Source organism: Furipterus horrens, unplaced genomic scaffold (assembly GCF_987537825.1).
Source record: "Furipterus horrens unplaced genomic scaffold, mFurHor1.1.pri manual_scaffold_1, whole genome shotgun sequence".
In the NCBI taxonomy this organism is placed as follows: Eukaryota; Metazoa; Chordata; class Mammalia; order Chiroptera; family Furipteridae; genus Furipterus; species Furipterus horrens.
In genome coordinates, this window is record NW_028327171.1 from 155,346,171 (window position 1) to 155,367,476 (window position 21,306).

The 21,306-nt window shown below is 37.3% G+C and overlaps 1 protein-coding gene and 1 long non-coding RNA gene across 11 annotated transcripts in view; one reads left to right on the plus strand and one right to left on the minus strand.

Moving 5' to 3' along the window:
- LOC150022090 (WD repeat, SAM and U-box domain-containing protein 1) overlaps positions 1–21,306 on the minus strand; it is a 429,825-nt gene that overhangs the window by 47,549 nt on the left and 360,970 nt on the right. For 3 of the 9 annotated variants that reach the window (XM_090280139.1, XM_090280141.1, XM_090280135.1), the window contains exons 1-5: positions 16,531–16,674; positions 13,892–14,313; positions 9,060–9,244; positions 5,105–5,197; positions 807–900 (exon numbers count right to left, since the gene is read on the minus strand). In XM_090280139.1, coding sequence (XP_090136265.1) covers positions 807–900; positions 5,105–5,197; positions 9,060–9,244; positions 13,892–14,289 — 770 coding nt within the window. In that variant the 5' untranslated portion in view covers positions 14,290–14,313; positions 16,531–16,674. The other 6 variants (XM_090280147.1, XM_090280136.1, XM_090280152.1 and 3 more) reach the window with 6 other exon arrangements.
- The window catches only part of LOC150022091 (uncharacterized), a 60,450-nt gene continuing 58,277 nt past the window's right edge, over positions 19,134–21,306 (plus strand). For both annotated transcript variants that reach the window (XR_016511688.1, XR_016511690.1), the window contains exons 1-2: positions 19,134–19,179; positions 20,267–20,418. This is a non-coding gene — a long non-coding RNA (uncharacterized LOC150022091). The remainder of the gene's footprint in view (positions 19,180–20,266; positions 20,419–21,306) is intronic.

The following is a 21,306-nucleotide window of genomic DNA, read 5'->3' on the forward strand; positions in this document are numbered from 1 at the left end:
ACAACAAATAAGAAAAAGATAATCCAGAAGAAAATGGGCAAGAAACGTGAACAGGCAAAATTCTGAAACATTCTAACCTCAGTATTTTGAAGAAATACAAGTTAAAACCATAGTAAAAGAACACTTCACACCCATCAGAATAGTTAAAATTAAAAAGACCCACAATACCAACTATAGGCTAGGGAGTGAAATAACACTGCTATAGGTATATTCAACCACTTGGAAAACAATTTGGTATTACCTGCTAAAGTTGAAAATCCAACTATTCTATGATCCATCAGTTCCATTACTATGTATTTATCCTACAGAAACAATGATCATGAGCATCAGGAGATACAGATATGCTCATAGAATTATTATCTTAATACTCCCAAACTGGAAATAATTCATATGCACATCAACATTAATATGAGTAAATTACATAACATCCATGCAATGGAACATTACACAGCAATGAAGATCAATAAGCCACAGCTATATGCATAAATATGAATGTCACAAACATAATATTGAGTTAAAGAAGCCAGACATAAAATAATTCACACTGTATGATTTGTTTTAAATCAGTTTAAAAGAAAAAAACAATATTGCTTATGTCCTGAGGTGCTGTCACCAGAAAAGGGCACTTGGAAGGGGAGGACTTCTGGAGCAGAACCAGCAATGTTCTGCTTCTTGACCTGAGTAGTGGTTACAGGTTTGTATCACAGTAATTTATCAAGCTATTCTCTTATATGTTAGGTACTTTTCTGTATGCCTGTTCTATTTCATATCAAAATGGTTTAAAGAAATTAAACTAAATAACTTACCCTGAGACTAGCAGCTGTCCATTATGAGAAAAAGCACAAGCCAGAACAGGAGCACAGTGCCCACTCAGTGTACTTTTATATTTTAATTCAAAACCTGCAAGTAATAAGGTGAGAAAAATTAACAAGCTGACCTTGCTTAGAATTCCTTCTGAAGTCAAAGCTATTACATTTATTTATTCAATTAATCTTTGAGTGCCTAAAGGACACAAATGAAAAAGTCCTCACGCAACTCAGATATTGGAACGCAGTGTGTGATTAAGTGGTTTCAAAAGCTCAGTAATGGGTGAAGAAAACGGTGTGTACAGCAAGCACTAGACAGGAGGTTGCTATAATTACCAAATTTTTAAAAATATATAAAATTTAAACTATGTTACAAACTTGGTATTTAATTTTTAAAATGCGTTATACATTTAATAATGTACATATACCAATTGCCCAAATACCCTAAAAAAGAATCAAGTACCTGTAGTTTTAAAAATCTGATATTAATATTTTCTCATTTCATCAATAAAAAATAATCAATGGTAATTTATACAGCTTATAATTCCAATATACTTATAACACTCCTACCAAGTATGGTAGCACAGAAATCCTTCTTATGCTTCCTATAAGCACTTGAGAAGGAATATCACAACTATTTCAAAGGTAAACCAAGGGAATTCAATATATTTTAGTGACAACCAATAAAAATAATTATTAAGAAGAAACTGGCCTGGGAGGAGAAGGAACTAAGTGAAATCTATTATTTTCTCAGACCTAATAAAAACATTTTTGAAGTGTTCATAGCTCTTAAGATGGCAAGCATTTAACTAAACAAAAAATCATTAGAGCAAGTGTCAAATAGAAAAATACGTATTTGTTTTTATTATTAAATATGTGTTTTAGATCTTTCCAAAATAGAAAAAAATACATTTTTATCTGGGAGAACGGATGTGGGCACTAAAAGCACCCTGTGGGACATACAGATCAATAAATAGGTATAATCAATCAAACAGCAAAAATGTTAAGCTGCCAACCAAATGAAGACCAAAAATCTTGCAGTGACCATAAGCAAAGATTATATTCTCAAATGTAAGATCCATATCTCTATCTTCGCCCTCCAATTAAAGTTAGGTACAAATTATGATAAATGCTTTATCAAAATGTTTTAACTGTATGTTTATAAACTGTTATGTATGTTTTTTAAAGAATAAGTATAAAGACACATTTTTCCAGACAATGTATGAAAAGCTTTAGTTTTGAAGAATTTTATTAAAAATATATTGTGCTCATAACATATATATATGTGTATGTGTGTGTGTGTGTGTGTGTATATATATATACACACACACATATATATGACTATTGTGCTGGTTTCTTTATTTTTTTAAACATTGTTTTATTTGAGGGCTAACTTTTCTTTTCTTTTTTTAATTTATTTATTAGAGAGGGGAAGGGAGGGAGAAAGAGAGGGACAGAAACATCAATATGTGGTTGTCTCTTGTGCGCTCCCCAACCGGGGACCCAGCCCACAACTCAGGCATGTGTCCCGACTAGGAACCGAACCGGCGACCCCTTGGTTCACAGGCGAGCACTTCAGTCCACTGAGCCACATCAGCCAAGGCTTGTCATGGTTTCTTACAAGAATTGTACCATGATAGGAGCAGAGGAAGTTAGAATAGACTAGAGAACTGAAGGAACTCTTATCCTCATCAGCAAGTAAATGAAGTAATTGAATACATTAGAAGAATTACTAAGTGTAACATAATACACAGTAAATTAACAAAATATTTCCACATAAAGAAATGCATCTATTTCCTGACAATAGACCCTTCTCTGTACACTTGGATAATGACAAAGATTCACTCCTTGACCAAACTCTGCCAGGCTCTTCTGAGCCCTCTTCTGGACTAGCCCTTGATCTTGGCCTATAAAGACTGTAACATAGTTTCTAAGACTTTAGGTTGCATTCCTAGAATGACCCTCACCCCCTTAAAGTGCCTACCTGAGAAAACTAAATTTTACTATTTGTTCCAGCCAACACCTAAAGACAGGACTCGTGACTCCCAGGCTCTGTGGGAAGGTAGGCACTTAAATTCCATAAGCTCCAATTAGCAAACCCAGATGGGTTTCAATAGACCAACCCCTTCCTCTTCCTGCTTTCTGTAATTTTTCACTTCCTTGATTCTACAGAGCCCCTACTTACCCAACCCCTTATTCCCTCATTCTACCTTTAAAACACGAGTCAGCTCTGGATAACCTGAAGTTGAGTTCAGCTCATGCATGACTCTTTCCCCACTGCAGTAGTATATCACTGGTAAAAATCTGTCCTTACTACTTTAACTAGTGTCCTGCTTTGTTTATCTTTGACGATTATGAACAGCAAATGTAGTCTGAGATATAACAAACTTATTCAATAATAAAACAAGAATATTTTTAGGCATCTGAAGCAAGATGGCTAATTGACCATATATTTTAGAGTTCCTATTACAATGATACCATCGGAATTAATAAAGATATAAATTCAAAACAATGAAGAGAATAGAAAGGGGCATCAGCAAACCAGAAATTGAAACCAGTTTTGGGAAGGCAGAAAGTAAATTAATTGAAGAGGTAGTTTAGAGGAGTCACAGCCCAGAATGCCAAGAGAAAGCTAATCTGCCCCAAGAAACCCCAAAAGATGTGGGAATATCAACAGCTGGGGAAAAGGAAAGTCTGAAAGACACAAATATAGACCTGGAAATTGAAAAAGTTACTGAAAGTCTGTTTTATAAAACACTGTCTTCCTCCAATCCCTCTCTGGCCCCACCATAGTTATGTTGCTCAAAAGCCAGATGCTTCCCCCAGGCAAAACATTTCTAAGGAAAATAGCTGCCAGGGGAGTCCATGGCAGTTCCAGAGGACAGAACACCTACATTCTCTAAGCCCCAGCTCCTTCCCTTATTCTAAAGGGAAGTCAGTAACAACAAACTGCCATGTACACAGAGCTTCTAAACACCTTATCATTGTCTAATTCTTTTTTTTTTTTTTCTTAAATAGAGCAAGAAAGGAAGAGGAGGGAGAGAAAAAGACAGACAGGCAGACAAACATCAATTTGTTGTTCTACTTATTTATTCACTCATTGGTTGATTCTTTTATATTCCCTGACCCAGGATCAACCTGCAATTTTGGCATAGTGGGCCCAGGCTCTAGCCTCTGAGCAGCCTGGCCAGGGTCCATTGCCTAATTCTTAAACACAAATGGAATACTGAGGATCACAAGACATTTGATTTAGATAACCACATAAAGAAGAAAGATCAGAGTAAACAAACAAACAAACAAAGACCCAAGAGCAAAGATGATCAGGAAACAAAAGAAATTAAAAACAAAACAAAAAGCCTGTAATTGGTATGCTGAGAGTTCTGAGCGGATCTTGCACTTATAAAATAAAAGGAAGACAGTATGAACAAGAAACAGAGAAGATGAGCTTTTAGAAATTGAAAATGTGATTGACGGGTTAAAAAAATTCAAAAGAAGGTTAAAAGATAAAGCTGAGGAATTTTTCCACAAAACAGAAAAAAGATGAAGAGATAAATATGCAGGGGGAAAAACAGACATAAGAGAATTATGTCAGAAGGTCCAACACAATTAATAGGAGCTATACAAAGTGAGGAAGTAGAGAAGAAATTATTAAAGAAATAACATAAAGGAATGCTGTATTCCAAAACTGAACGACTTCAATTTCTTAACTAAAGGGTCACCTGAAGAAATGGTACAAGACATGAGAAAAAGGTCCAAATGCTGTCAAAAAACAGTAACTACAGTGAATAAATTTAAAATATGGTAGTATAAATATTTGTAGATTCTGTGAAAACCACCAAAAGAGTTGAAAAAGATAAAGTGCATAGTTACCTCTCTGTGATAATGGTGGTGTGATCAATTGCAGTGAGCAAAAAATTTTAAACTGTGTGTATATATTACTCTTATAAAAAGTTCTTAAAACAGCTCTGGCTGGTGTGGCTCAGTGGATTGAGTGCTAGCCTGTGAACCAAAGGGTTGCTGGTTCAATGCCCAGTCAGGGCACATGCCTGCATTGCAGGTCAGGTCCTCAGCTGGGGTTGCACAAGAGGCAACCATACATTGATGTTTCTCTCCCCCTCTTCCTCCCTTCCTTCCCCTCTCTCTAAAGGTAAATAAATAAAATCTTTACTAAAAAAATCTTAAAACAATTTAATAATCAATTTTAGGTATTCAGAGTACCGTTGTTAAAAAAGATTAATTAAAATGGAAATTTATCTGGATCACAAATGACTTTAGAGAACTACTAGTTGAATACATACCTAAGATGTGGCTAAGGGGAACAACCCAAACTTTGATCTGGCAATCCTGACCACATGTTGCCAATCGAAAAAATTGAAGACTTTGTTCTCCATCTAAAAATGTAAATTTGAATAAAAAAGAAAGAAAAGTAAATTGGTTGAAAATAAATACATAAGAATTGATAAATCATTTAAACCAAAAAAACCCCTCTATTTCTTATGCTGTTAATTCCATTTATTTAAACCATATTTACAAGCAATATTAATTACCTTGTACCATATAACAAAATGTTAGCTGAAAAATTTCTTTAAACTACTTATTTCAACGGATAACTTTGGCCCCTAAATTTGTTACAAAATAACTTTTTATTTAGCTTCCACTAAGAATATAACAGAAGACTGCAAGGGTCCATACTGAGTCACTAAGTCTAGGGCATCCTCCAGCCCAATTTTAGAGTCTATGAGGTTAGCATTGATAGAAAAAATTAGGAAAAAATGGCAGTTATGATATGGATTTTAAATGTTTAATTACTCCCAACTTAACTTTTAAAGGATATATCCATTTCTTAAAAGCTTAGTCTATAATTCATATGGAATAATAATGAGATTTTTTTCACATCTGATTCAAATCATGGCAAAAGCTAGAATTATATAAATCCAAAATAATATCAGTTCAGGGCATTTGATTTAGTGGAAAATAGTATATAAATTAGGAAATGTAATCAATTAGATTTGGTGTCCAAAAAAACAGAACCCCACTAGTTTTTATGCTTACTTGGATAATTTCAGGTATTGTGAGATACACACACATATAAGTTCCTAAACACTTGTGGATAATTTAAGTATGGATATCAACTCAGTTTCACATGAGTTTACCTCATACCACAGATGCAGTTTCATCAGAGAAAGTTTTGGCACATGTGTGCAGTAAGACACAAGTAAGAAGCCTAATATGCATCTTAAGATTACACTCTGGTTTAGCAAATATTCAGTATAAGGTATTTAAATAAAATATTTTATATACCTGAGTACCTAAATTTTTTTCTATGAACTCTATCTTGTTGAAAGCATGTATATTTCATGCTTTCATGAAATTAACTCCCTTCTCACTGGAAGTTTTTCTAACTCCATGGGACCTCCATATTTTAATAGCACTTCGGTTTTTAATAGCACAGGTTCAGCCAAAAGGCACACTGACTTTCTAAGGCAAAACATTTTACTCAATAAATGACTAAGAGTAAAATATTTAAGTACTAGACTCAATTAGGAAATTTTTTTTGATTGTTTGACTAAGTAGGTCCTTTGAAGTTAATTCTGAAGTTTAAGTAGTGAGAATTCAGCTAGGACAATGGAAAATTATGGTGCTTAGAATGTGCCTATGCTCAATATCTAAATATAATATTTAAAAATATGCTTCTCTTCAGGAAGATGTTTAAATTATAATAATAACCTAATCCAAGTTTTCTTTATCATTTAAAAACTAGAGAGGGGGAAGGAGAGAGGGAGAGAAAAAGAGATAGAGGGAGGGAGAGAGAGGTATTTGACTTGGGGTGGTGGGCACACAATGTAATACATATATCACATATGACAGAGATACACAGTTGAAACCTATATAATCGTATTAACCAATGTCACCCCCAATAAATTTAATTGAAAAAGAAAAGAAAAACAAGCTAACATTCAACCTCCATTTGCAGGCATACCTCACTGTATTGCATTTCACAGATGTTGCTTGCATTTTTTTACTAATTGAGGGTAAGGCCCTCCATCAGCAAAAACACTGAGACTCACATTATTGCGATACTTAATTTATTGTGGTTGTCTGCAACTAAACCTGCAGTATCTCCAAGGTATGCTGGTATACAAATTAGATTTTTTCAAATGTTCTTCCTTCTGGTCTAGTGCTATTTTCACTATAACTTCCTTTTCTAGGTTGCTTGCTTTATTTATAAGTAGGAATACCTAGGCAAAGCCTCTCTAAAAAGAAAGATGTATCTGGATTAAAGTTTAAAAGCTTTTAAATTTTCTAAATAAAATAAAAAATTGGGGTCTGTTTTGTAAGCTACAGAAATTTTGTTGTTATGTAAGACTTGCTTAAAAAAATACTGGAGAGAATGGATCATTTATCCTTGGGCACAAATGAGATTCTTTTTCCTTATTTGAGCAAAATATCACATAGACAAATGAGTCAATAAGTCATAAGTATTTATTGATATTAATAATACCAATTAAATAACAAATTAAAATTACATACTTTGTCTTTTAAGAAAATATAGTAGTTTCTACAAATTCCTATAATAATTTTTTTAAAGCACATATCAATCTGTTTCAGAGAATTTTAAAAAGCTTAATATCTATTTTCACAGAAGTTGAACTAAAGAAACTAAAGAGACACAGATTAGAATTATACTGATACATATACTTCGAAATATACTCTCTAGGCAGGTTAAAGATGGGGGTATTACACTTATTTTAGAATCTCACCTGGGATTCTCTGCCTGGTTTAAGAACCTCTCCAGGCCCCACCTGCTGCCAATTCCTCTAAAGACAAGGTTGCCCTTAGTTTTACCCTAATATTAACATAATAATTGTATTTTAATTGAAAATCTATGTCAGATAATTTAGAATCAACAAGGAAACCTAAATATTCCTGCATTTATATAATTTATCAAAGATTCATCGAGTGTATATAAGATGTGGAGGAGTTGCCACAGAAGTGAAAGAAATGGTTCTTGTCTGTTACAAGATGATCTTAGAATGATATATTAACAGAATAAATCATCACCCTGACCAGTGTGGTTCAGATGACTGGGCATCATCCTGTAAAGCGAAAGGTCACAGGCTCGATTCCCAGTCAGCCCCAGTTGTGGGTTTGGTCAGCGTGTGTGGGATTGGCAACCAATCAGTGTTTCTCTCTCACATCAATGTTCATCTCCCTCCCTTCCCTCTCTCTAAAAATAAATAAATAAAATCTTCAAAAAAGAATAAATTATCATCACTAAACTAGGTAAGGAGCTTCATACAAGAAAGGGTTCATGAAAAGGACATCTACTGATTTGCTACATGATGTTAAACCGTTAATAAAACAGAATGTTTCAGCAAATCACTAAAAGAAATCTTATTCATCATTCTACATTTCAGGACTATGTACCAGAACCTATCCTCATGGAGCTTTCTGTCTAGGAAAAACACTATTAAACATAACCTACATAAATAAGTACATAATTAAAAATTATCATACTTCTCTAAGTCTGTAAAGAAAAATAAAATATGCAAATACAACACAAGGCTATCAAAATGCTTTAGATTGAGTCCAGGAGGTAACAGCAGGGGAAGCCCATCTAAAGTGACTTTTTTTCAGCTGAAATCAAAAGATGATTAAGAGTGAACTAGGCAAAAGGTTGACGTGTGAAACCCTTGGAAAAAATATTAGAAACATTCAAGGAGTGAAAGAAGGCTATTGTGGCAAGATAATGCATGAGGTCACGTGTAATCTGGAATGAGGCAGGGAAGCATAACATGTAAGGTATTTATCGGGTTTATGTTTTGGATTTGATATTTTATCTTACTTTAACATTATTTTAACAAGCCACGATGGGTCTGAAATAGGGGAGTGCCCAAACCGTCCTGCTACTCTCTGGACCTAAGTTGTCCAATAAGGTAGTGACTAGCCACATGTGGCTACAGAACACTTGAAATGTGGCTAGTCAAAATTCAGAAGTGACATAATGTTCACACCAGATTTCAAAGACCTAATACCAAAATATTTACATAACTAAAGAACCTGATTTTTCACACATAATATTTCTTTGTTATTTCAGTGTGATTAGAAAACATAAAGGAAAAGGATGATCTTTAAAAGGAACAAATTAAAAGGGCTTCTTGTTTGATGAAATTAAAATGAATAAAAGAACCAAAAGTCATACACAAGCTGCAAACAGAATTCACTAATGCTTAAAGGAATAAAATAACTAACCAGAAACTGGCTGTGAAGAGAAATCACAACAGGTAATTCCAAGATCATGTACTTTTTCACTATGCAGACACCTCATTTTATCATCCCACACTGTTAAATCTCCACATGAGGAGCCAGTGACAAAGAGGTTTCCGTTGGGAGAAAATGCACAGGCCACCAAGGAGCCATCCTTTACACTGCCACATCTAGAATAAAAGCAAAAAAAGGAGGTTTTCATTTCAGAGCATCTTTTACATTATAGTACAATTTCTAACAGTACTTTGATAAATGGCTATCTTAGAACTAGAAAGAAAGGGCTAAAGATATCTATAGAAATAAAATATCATTTTATGCTATAAACTCAAAACTGCTTTCTAAAATTAAGAGGACTTACACATTATCTTAACATGTTCAAGCCTAAATTATAGCGATCCAAGCCAAAGTTCATATATCTTCATATTATTTTCCTACATAACAAGTCAGTTGAACATATTAAAATCTCCAAAACTTAACAAGAGCAATGACAACCAAAAATATCAACTATAGTCACACATTTTAATAAAAAGATAAAACTATTTGTATTGAATAACATGTTATTGGTGAAAATGAAAAATGTGTGTTTTATTTTACAAAAAAAATTAAATGGACTTTTTGGCCAACCCAATAATAAAGCATAATATGCTGAAAATGTTGTATATTTTCTTCCATCTTCAGTATTAAAATGGCTACACAAAAATTCACCAACTTTATTTTTTTAAAAAATGCATGCTGATATGACAGCTGTCACAATACAACCTAACAAAATTGCTTCTAATGAAGTTGAAGACAACTAAGTGCTACTAGAGCCATCTTACGGAAAAAAACAAAATTAATTTTTTGGCCAACTCAATACATCAGGGATCTAATCCTATAAAGGCAGAATTTATTAACCGATAATTCAAAAAGATTTCTGGGCTGGCAGCTGTATTTCATTCATAGAATATAACTTAAAGACATTTCATTCTGTGCTTTCTCTTTAAACAATTTATTAAAATCACTTGAAACACTTCACCTTCTTCAACCCAAAGACCTAAACCTTAATAAGCAACAGTTGCTTACTAGCCAGCATTTGTGCTTTGAATGGTGTTGAGGGGAAGGGAGAGGGGTAAGTACATTAGACTATTTTAATTGTTAACATTTAAATGTTTAGGTTTTTAACATACTTAGTGTCACTGAACTGTACACTTAAAAGTGGTAAATTTTGTTATAAACATTTCACCACAATACAAAAACATAAAAGTACTACATAGTTTTAAGCCCTGGCTGCTGTGGCTCAGTGGATTGAGTGTCGGCCTGCGAGCCCCGTGTCACTGGTTTGATTCCCAGTCAGGACACATGACTAGGTTGCACGTCAGGTCCCCAGCTGGGGGTGCAAGTGAGAGGCAACCACACAGAGATGTTTCTCTCCCTCTCTTTCCCCTTTCCCCTCTCTCTAAAAATAAAATAAGTGAACAAACAAACAAATAGATTATAAAAAAAAAAGTACTACATAGTTTTAATGTTGATATGTTTTAACAGAAAATTACTCAGGTAAATTAATTGATACATTTTGACCAAAATGAGTTTTTCGGGTGTTCGTTATGTTTTGTTTTTTAAGAAATGATAATACAATACCACTCTAATCACAAGTTCTTTCTTCTGAGCCTGGTCATTCACTCAAGAATCCTCATCTGGAAATAGTTGTGTCTTTATTATTGAAAACACTTGCCAATGAACAAAAATAAAACCTAAAATTACTAATTTTATAGGTCTGCTGCATGGGCAACAGCAGACCCTCCATATCACCCTGCCCAGGCTCTGTAGCTTCAGCGTCATCGCAAGATGTCGATTCAACACGGGAGGAGACAGATACCGTGTCACTCCCGAGTCGGACTGCACAGCCATTCTTGGCGGTGCAGATAGACTCTTAAGCTACACCATCGTCTCTTGAGACGGACGGCTGCCGCCGCCGCCGACGACAACTAATTTTATTAAAAAACACTGTTTTCTTTGCCTAACTCTCCCAGTAAAAGCACAGAAAAGTCTAACAAGAATAACCCTTATTTTACAAAACAAATGTTGAAAATTTAAAACTCTCGAGAACTCCCAGTCAAGATGGTGGTGTAGGCAGACACGGCTTGCCTCTTCACACAAGCACATCAAAATTACAACAAAAACATAGAACAACCATCACTCAGAACTTCAGAAGTCAAGTTGAATGGAAGTCTGACAACTATGGAATTAAAGAAACCACAACCATCCAGACTGGTAGGAGGGGTGCAGACGCCGAATGGGCTGGTACCTCACCCACATGTGGTGGTTAAAAATTCGGGAAGGGTGTTACAGGAGTGAGGAGTCCCAGCCCCATACTGGGCCCCCCAGCCCGGGGTTCAAGAGTTAGGAAGATAAATTCCCAAAACTTCTGGCAGCAAAAACTAGCAGGGATTGAGTTGGTGAAGGAAACTGCTAGAGCCCCAAGCAGTTCTTCCTGAAGAGCCCACACATGGACTCAGCTACTCAGACTCACTCCCTCTGAGCTCCAGCACCTGGATAGCAGTTGAAGGGCACCAGTGGTTTACAGGAAGAAACTGAGGTGTCTGGCATCAAGGCCAGCAGAAGCCATTGTCCCTTTTCTGAATCCTCACCCCACAGAGCTGGCAGGCTGGTGCCGTACCTGAGACTCCATCAACCTGGCTGACACTGTTTGACCCACCTTGAAGATCCCCAGAGACTCTGCCCTACCCAACTTATGGGCCCATCCAAGCTGCTTTTCCATATAAATGGCTGGTCTTGGCTTATGCTTCACAACTTCCTAAATTCTCTCAAACAAGCAGCAGCTGGCCTCAGTGAGCCCCAGGTCCTGCACTAGCAGCACCCAGCCTAGATTCACAGCTTAGCTTCACCTGGGAATCTCCAAGCTCAACAAAAATAGCAGCCATCTCAGATTGCTTTATAGCTCAGACAGGGTGCCCCAGGAAAAACACAAGTGGGGTTGACCTTGTTCTGAACCACCCAGAAAATCCCAGGACCAGTGCATCCAGTGGGCAGATACAGACCATGTTGGAGCACCACCACACTGCCCCTGCACAGCTGATCCTCCATGGAGAGTGGAGGTTGGTGGTCAGTGGTCACAGCCAATCCTTACAGCTGACTGGCCTGGGTAAGTGCCTCCCATTAATCTGCCAACAGCAACCAAGGCTCAACTACAATAGGATGGTGCACTCAGCCCATAGAAACGACACAACTCAAGTACCCAGACTGAGCAATAGGGGAGGTTGTGCCACTGTACTCTATAGGACACCTACTACATTATGACACTCTACCAAGACAGGGAATCAAAGCAGCTAGCTCTAATTAATACATACAAACAGAGGGAGGCTGCCAAAATGAAGAGACAAAGAAACATGACCCAAATAAAAGAACAGATCAAAACTCCAGAAAAAGAGCTAAACGGAATGGAGATAAGCAATCTGTCAGATGAAGAGTTCAAAACACTGGTTATAAGGATGCTCAAGGAACTTAGTAAGGACCTCAGTGATAAAAAATATCCAGTGAGAAATGAAGGATACACTTATTGAAATAAAGAACAATTTACAGGGAAACAATAGTTGGGTGGATGAAGCCAAGAATCACATTAATGATATGTAACATAAGGAAGCAAAACAAACAAAAACAATCAGAACAAGAAGAAAAAAGAATCCAATAAAATGATGATAGTATAAGTATAAGCAGCCTCTGGGACAACTTCAAGCATTCCAACATTTGCATTATATGGGTGCCAGAAGGAGAAGAGAAAGAGCAAGAAATTAGAAATCTATTTGAAAAAATAATGAAAGAAGCTTCCTCAATTTGGTGAAGGAAATACACATGCAAGTCCAGGAAGCAGAGAGTCCCAAACAAGATGGATGCAGAGAGGCCTACTCCAAGACACATCATAAGTAAAATGCCAAAGGGCAAAGATATAGAGAGAATCTTAAAAGCAGCAAGAGAAAAGAACTTACCTACAGGGGAGTCCCATAAGACTGTCATCTGATTTCTCAAAATTAACTTTGCAGGCTAGAATGAATTGGCAAGAAATATTCAAAATCATGAAAAGCAGGACCTATAGCCAAGATTGCTCTACCCAGCAAAGCTATCATTTAGAATTGAAGGGCAGATCAAGAGCTTCACAGAGAAGAAAAAAACTAAAGGAGTTCATCATCACCAAACCATTATTATATGAAATGTTAAAGAGACTTATTTAAGAAAAAGAAGACAATAAAATGGCAAAAATCATTAATCTATCAACAACTGAATCTAAAAAACAAACTAAGCAAACAAGAAGAACAGAGACAAAATCATGGATACAGAGAACATTTTGATGGTTGTCAGGTGTGAGGTGGGTGTGGGAGAATGGGTGAAGAGGTGAGGGGGTTAAGAAGTACAAATAGGTAGTTACAGAATAGCTGTGGGAATGTAAAGTACAGTATAGGGAATGGACTAACCAAAGAGCTTATTTGCATGACCCATGGACATGAACAATGGTAGGGGGATTGCTTGAAGGAGTGGGGGGTGTCGGGTGGAGGAGGGGCAAAGGAGGAGAAATCAGGACAACTGCAATAGAATAATCAATATAAATTAAAAAAATTTAATACTCTCAGAGTCAAGCCAATCTGCTACAAGAATCACACTAAACATCTGTTCTTATGACCTTCAGAGACAGTTCAAAATAGTTTTCCTTGTGATGTCTAAAAAGTATCTGTTTCTTAAAGTCATCAAAATATTCTTCCTATTTTCTTTTTCCTTTTTTGGTAAGCCTATTAAGAGGAATGAAGACAGGGTTTAAATAGTCATACCTCTGTAACTTGTATGACTGTGCATTCCACAAAACAACAGTTCCATCAGCTGACCCTGATATCAAACAAGTGGAGTCTGGGGAGAATCGGCAAACCCTCACAGGGCTCCCACGAGGCTGCTCCATCACTGCCAATGTCTGTCCATTTTGAGTATTCCATAGGACAGTGGTACCATCTGTTGAACATGAAGCCAAAATATGTCCTGAAGGGGAGAAACAGCAGCAGTGAACAGCATAGGTGTGAAATTTCAATGGAGAGTGTGGCAATTCAGTAAAGTCACTTAGGGAGTACAGGCGAATTGTTTTGTCCAAGGAGCAAGTAGCCAAAAGGGAAGAGGAGAAGGCACAGCAGTTGACATCATCACCATGATCAGCTAATGTGTGAATCAGTTTCACCATGTTCTTCAGTTGTAGTAAAATATCCTGCAATTTTTAAATGGATTAAAGTTACTCCATCCTAGAAAGCAAATAAATGCAACTCAAATCCATATATATACAAGGGCCAGAATCAATTTAAGAATTTTTTCAATGAAATCTCCTACATTCATATTTTTAAAGGACAATCTATTATACCAGGGATAAAGGTAATTTGGAGAGTAAAAACACATTTATAAGACCATAACCTCTGATGATGATCCCAGTGACACTACCATACCAATTAAGTTCCATAACTCCTAAAAAATAACCCTGTCAAACAACTTCAAACTGATTTCACATTGAACATCTAAAACCTCCGGTATTCATTTTACCATTGAAGACTTGCCCTTGACTCATTACTTCTCCTCACTGCCTCATTCCAGATGTCCTCATCTCAACTAGAAAAGATTTTCATTATTTTAACAAACTGTGTCAGCTGCTCCTTTCACAGGATGGAACCAAGGCTATTGCTCTGTCTTTAAGATGCAGAACTGTAGGGTTCAGTGATAAAAACTAACAAAAGGTTTCACTCAAAATTTAAGTGGCAGTGTCTAAACTATGATGTCATGATTTGTCATCTTGTGTAATCAAGAATAAAATGATATAAAAGATTTGAGGTGAAGAATCAAATGAATAAACCCAGGAAACCAAGGGAAGGAAGTTGACAAATTCATAATAAAATCCAAACTCCTCACCAGGGCTTACCAAACCCTAAATGCACCGGCGCTTTCCTGCCACATTCCCGCTCCCTCACTTCTTTCCAGCCTCCCTGGTCAAAAAGACTCCGGGTCTTCGATCTTCATAAAGCGGTGTTCTTATGTTGAAATTCTTTTCCCTTGTCTTTTGGGATTCTATTTCTCATTTAAATCTCAATCTCAGTGCCCCTTTTCAGAGAGCGTCTCCCAATCTCAAGCAGCCACTCTCTAGCCTAGCACATCAGTCCTCAGTGTACGGATTACCACCATTTGATGTAGTTATTATGTGTCTCTCCCCATTAGAATGTAAGCTCTAAAGGCATCTGGCTCTTTTCTGTATCCATAGCAGTAAAACAGTATCAGGCACATTCTCTGCTCAAATAAATATTTGTTGAAAATTTACTCTTTCCAAATCCAAATGAGTTCTAGCCTTGAAATATTATGTGAACATAATGCAAAACGATAAAATTTTAAATAAAGCTACCAGTACTTAAAAAAAAAAAATCTGACAGTGGAAAAATGGTGCAGGATGAGGTAATTAATAATCAGCCCTGAAGGGATAGGTATAACCCTGGGTTGTAAAATACATAATTTCTTGTTCTAATCTTATTTACAAAATCTCTACACAAAGATGGAGCATGCCTTTCCTATTTTCATCGTACTCCAAAAATTCAGCCTCTTTTCAAATAAACTCCAATAAAGCTTAAAACGCGCGCGCGCGTCAACTCCTGGTAGATTACCGTCTGTATTACTGCACTGAAAACGAGCAAGCTCAAGATCAGGTGGTACGTACTGTGTGGCGAACTCCTAAATCCCAATTATGCAAGCGCACACACATAATTTTCCAAACTTTGGCTTCCACACCCTTGTTGCACTCAGCTCCCTTTGCAGGTCGAGGCCATACAGTCGAAGGACAGAGCCCTAATCAGCCTAACCGTTTATTTTGGAAAGGACTCTCGAGCCTCGGGGTGTGGGTGTCCGCTAAGGCCTCAGCTGACGCGCCAGAGGCTCAATTCCCAGGCAAACCGAGTCAACTTCCCTGTGTCAATACACGCATCCCCATCTAATCCAAAGCAATCGCGAGAAGTGCCAAGAATCCCCCAAATATAGTCCAGGACTTACTCCTCCCGCATGCAGGGACCAAGCTTTTGCCCAACTCTGAGAGCCAGCCGGCCCTCAGCGGACTGAGCGACCCAGGCGGAAGCACAGCCTTGCTGCCCGGCGCTTGCTCCGCAGCCGGCGTGGAGCCGGGTTTTTCCGGGAGCGGGGACCGTCGCTCGCGCCGGGCCCCTCTGGGGCTGTCACGCAACGCTGGTAGGCCCCGCCCGGCTCCCGGGCCAAGGCCCCACAACAGTGCCTCCGTCCCGTCAAGGTCCGGGTCCGTTCTTGCCGCGCGCTTAGATTTAGACGCCGAGAACCGGAGGGTTCTGACACACTGAGCGTGGAGGTTCTGCAAGCTGACCCCAGTAACGATCCCCTACCTGCCCCTGCCACTGTTAAAATGGCCCAGGGGCACAGACCCTTTCACCTGCAAGACCAACGCCGTGAGGAGCCTGCCTTCAGGGACTTCTCTAAAGTCTCAGGCCAAGTGACCATCAGGTGAAACAAGGGTGTGGCCGGGGCAGGTGAGGCGGGCGGGGCTTGCGCCCGCGCAAACCTAGAGCGCAGGAACAGGCCCCGCCCCTGGACGGACCGCGTCTCCGCGCATGCGTGCTCTTCTGCTCTCTAATAGGAGGTCCCTAAACTCTGGCTCTAGGAATCTTGAGTCCGGTCTGGGGAAGTTATTTTCCCAGTTGAGGAAGCTGAGGGCCCAAGGTGTAGCGAGTGCCTGAAATACGGTTTTAAAGGAGACACTATTAAATATCCCGTTATCCCGGACTGGTGTGACTCAGTGGAGCGTCGCCCAGCTAACCTAAAGGTCTCTGGTTCGAGGGATTCGGTCAGGACACTTGCCGAGATTGCCGGCAAGGTCCCCGCTTGGGGACGTGGGAGAGGCTACGGATCAATGTCACAGATCGGTGTTTTGCTTCCTCTCTTTTCTCTCTCCCTCCCTTCTCTCTAAAAAACAAAACAAAACAAACAAAAACCCTGGTTATTCCAGCTCAAAGATTATTAGTCTCCTTCCTCTCCGTAGTCCACTCTGCTCGGTCTGTTATCTCAGTCATTTCCCTGATCGGTCTTTTCTGTTTAGGCTAGCTCTGCCCTTAGCAGTCCAAGACGGTGTCTTCTGCCATGACCTTTATGCTAAGGTTTCCCAAATCTGTTGCCAGGGAAGGTTGCTCCCCATCCCCACCCCCACCCTGAGCCCCAGTCTTGCAGTTCGCACCGCCCACTAGACCGGTCCAGGTGGATATCCTGGTATCACCTGAACCCGATGTGCATTTCTTCTAGCCTTTCAGATTGTTTCCCAGGCTAACATGTGGACCGTGGTTTCGATGTGTAGTTGACTACGAGGTGGTCTCGTTAATCCTTTCTGAGACTAAAAAGTTGTCCAGAAAAAAAGCTGTAACGCTTGTTAATTATGTGCACGACACAGTAGAGGGCTATGTTCAGATGAAAATTCAAGATACAGATAGCTTTTATTTTTAATACTGCAACTTCAGTTTTTCTTTTTCTTTTAACGAGGACACATAAAATTATCAACCTGAGGAAACCCAAAGTCATATATTTAAAGTGATCATATAAAATGATCAAAAGATGAAACAAATAGCTGGAAATGATTTGTAATAAAAAAAGACAAAAGAGAAATTTATGATTTTGAGATGCTCCTGTGGTTTTTAAATTAACAAGTGCATCACGATTGAGACTTTGAACACCAAAAATACATACCAAAGTACTCCCCAAACAGAATTTTTCTTTAAAACAGTGTTTTGATTATAAAAAGAGCTCTTTGTAGGAAATACAGAACACAAAGAAAAAGGGCTAATAACTGCCTCACTCAAAGATAACCCATTCAGAGATAACATTTCCTTACAAAGTCCTGCAAGTTGTCTTTTAAAACTTAACTTGTATCTTGAGCCTTTTCCATATCTAAACTTTCTCCGGTATTTTAATTTTTTTCCTAATGGTCCACATTTCCAGAAACATTGAACATTTTTCCTCTTGTTGGATGGTTGATTCAATGTTTGTAATATTATACATGATAATGGATTAAATAGCTTTGTATGTAAATCTTTATGCACTCTCAAATATTTACTAAGAAAATTGTTAAATAGAAATGGAGTTACTAGACATAAGAGTTTAAAGATTCTTAATAAACACTGCCATATTGCTTTTCAGAGAGGTTGGTTTACACTTTCAGCAACATATGGTTGTGTGCCTGTCCCTCCATATTCTTGACAGACTTGAGCAATATTTTTTATCTTCACTAATTTGATGACAAAAATTGGCTGTAACATTCTTTATGTAAAACTAAAAGAAACCCTTGCCTACATCGAAACTCCTGCTAGTAGTTTAGCATGGAGTCCTCAAGGCCAATATGGTCAACTTTGCCTATCCTGCAAGGAAAAGCAGTTTCAAAAAGGGAAGCTTTATTATAGCTGCTTTCTAGTCTATGAGTTTGCAATCTGGGATATGTTAATTAAAATATCTTGTCAATATACTAGAGAAACATTTAAAGAACTTATAAAAATCTTTGATCACATGGTTTAACTAGTTATCTCACAGAACAGTGTTAAAAGTTGGAACTTTGAAATGGAATAGTACAGATTTGAATATTTTATGCATTCTTTAATTATTATGTAATTGTGGTAGTTAACTCTATTTTATCATGAATTTCTGGTTCCATTTCTTGTAATAATGCCACTTGAGGAATATAGAAAACAATTTAAAATGATATTTAAAGAAAAATTAACTGCTCAGTTAAATAGTAAGCAATACGTGCTCTCAAAATACAATTGCAATGGGAACAGAGTTAAGTGTGGAACAGTGAGTGAGTCACTTATGACTAAAATGCATGGTTGAGAGTAACCTGGAGTTTAAAGAGGCCCTGGAGTAATCAGAAAAGGTGGGTGTAAGAGTGGGTCTTACATAAGCTTGAAAAGTGGGCCAGCTGAGGGATGATCAGCTTGGGAAATACCCCGTTTTCACAGCAAATACTCAGGGATGTGTTTTGTTTTGTTTTGTTTTTTGCAGGCAAACCCAAGGCCAGGGTTTCCAGAATAGTTGGGCAGCATAGGTAAGTAGTAGTAACTCAATTGCATGTTCAGTTTCCAAAATTGTATCAAGTTCAACACATGATATATACATTTGTGTGTATATATTATACTTCAAAAAGTTTTTAAAAATAAAGCAAAAAAGAAAAAGAACTCTTGGACATGGACAATTGTGTGGTGTTTGCGGGGTGGGAGGAGGGAGGTGGGTGGAGAAGGAAGAGAGTGTGGGGGATAAATGGTAATGGAAAAAATACAATAAAAAATAAACATACACTATGCTGTACATCTGAAACTAATACAAACTAATATTAAGTGCAAACTATAATTGAAAAAATTAAAACAAAAACTAAACATACATAGCAATCTTGAAAGATCATACGCTCAAAAACTCACATACTTCATGATTGCATTTATGTAACATTTTCAAAATAACAAAATTATAGAGATGAAAAACAGACCAATGGTTGCCAGGGGAGAGAGATGGTTGGGGGGAGATTAGGTATATGATTATTAAGGGAGATCTTTGTGATGATGTATTAGTTCTGTATCTTGATTGTGGTGAAAGTTATATGAATCCATGCATGCAATCAAATAGAATTATAAAAAGGCATTGTATCAATGTCAATGTGCTGTTTTGATAGTGTACTATATATAATTAAGATGTAACAGTTGGGGGAAACAGTGAATAGCACACAGGACTTCTCTGTAGTATCTTTATAACGATGTGAAACTAATTTTTTCAAAATAAAATGAAAAAATATAATCCATGAGAATGGTGCAGGGGTCCCCTCAGGATGACGTAATCATTCAGTCTCCATATATGGTATCACCCACAGAGCCACTGTAGAGAACTTGGAGGATCTGAGACACTAACTCTGGGAGCGTGCTGTTACCTTCTGCATTATGGAATATTCTCCGAATCACCTGTGTCCTTTGCCATTAAATAAACTTCACACCCTCACAGTTCTTTGATGGTCCATATACATGGTGGGGGAAAAGTAGGTGTACAATTGTGAGCATGTGAAAGAGTTTATTCTTGTATTATTTATTATGTATTACTTTCCATACAAACAACTTTCTGCCTACTTTTGCCCCGCCATATATATAAAGGAAAGACCCAGAGGCTGCCAAACTGAGGATGAGGAAGGCGCATGCTGGGCATCACACAGTGAGAACTGCCTGATGGGAGAGAATGTACCTGTGGCTGGAAATACGAAGACTAAAGGAAATGTGATGACACGCCTGACACTTGGTACTTTGTGGTACGTTCCAGTTATGCCCTTTTCTTATCACATTTTTCTTGTTTACAGATTTTTAAGTTCCAACTTCCCATAACCTAATTTTTTCTTATTTCCAACTGTCTCAAATTTATTTTCCAGTGTCTTCTTCTTAATGCTCTTCTAGAGAATTCAAGATGTTAAAAGTGCTTTTTTGAAAACAAATCCCCCATTTTTGGTTTCATATTAATGGTTTTGAATTACCTAAGAAAATAGGACATTGTCAAATCAAATTCATTGAGTAGTCGAACTTACAGAACTAGCAAATCATGTTTCCTATTCATTGTAGTCTTGAACATAATATTTTAATGATACCAGTCTATGCCATACCATAACGTCTTATCAAATAATGACCAAACAGAATTATGTCTGCATTTTAACCTGACAGTTTGGTATCAATAGTTTTCCAGCTTTTCACTAATGATTTTCAAACTGAATTTCCCCTAAAGGACATCAAGACATTCCTTTAGTTTTACTTTATTTTGTAACTCAAAGAGGAATAAGCACTTGTGTTTAAAATAATAGGATAAAATATCATACCTAATGTGGAAAATTGTGTTTTTCAAAAATGACAACAATATTTATCCTTTACATGCCATGGATTTATCCTAATAGTTTTCCCAAGTAGTTTAAGTTATTAGACTACACCGAAAAAGAAAAGCTCTATTGGTAATAAGTGTAATCTAAATGAAATCATTTTTATTATTTGAAGGCAGGGTATCTGAAATGATACTATGGAAGATTTACATGATGAAACAGATGTCATGATGTCACAGAAAACTTTGATCAATTGGAAGACAATTTAATTTAGCCAATTTAGCAACTAGTACACTCAGACATAAAGTATTTTAAAAAGAAGCTTAATAGTAAATA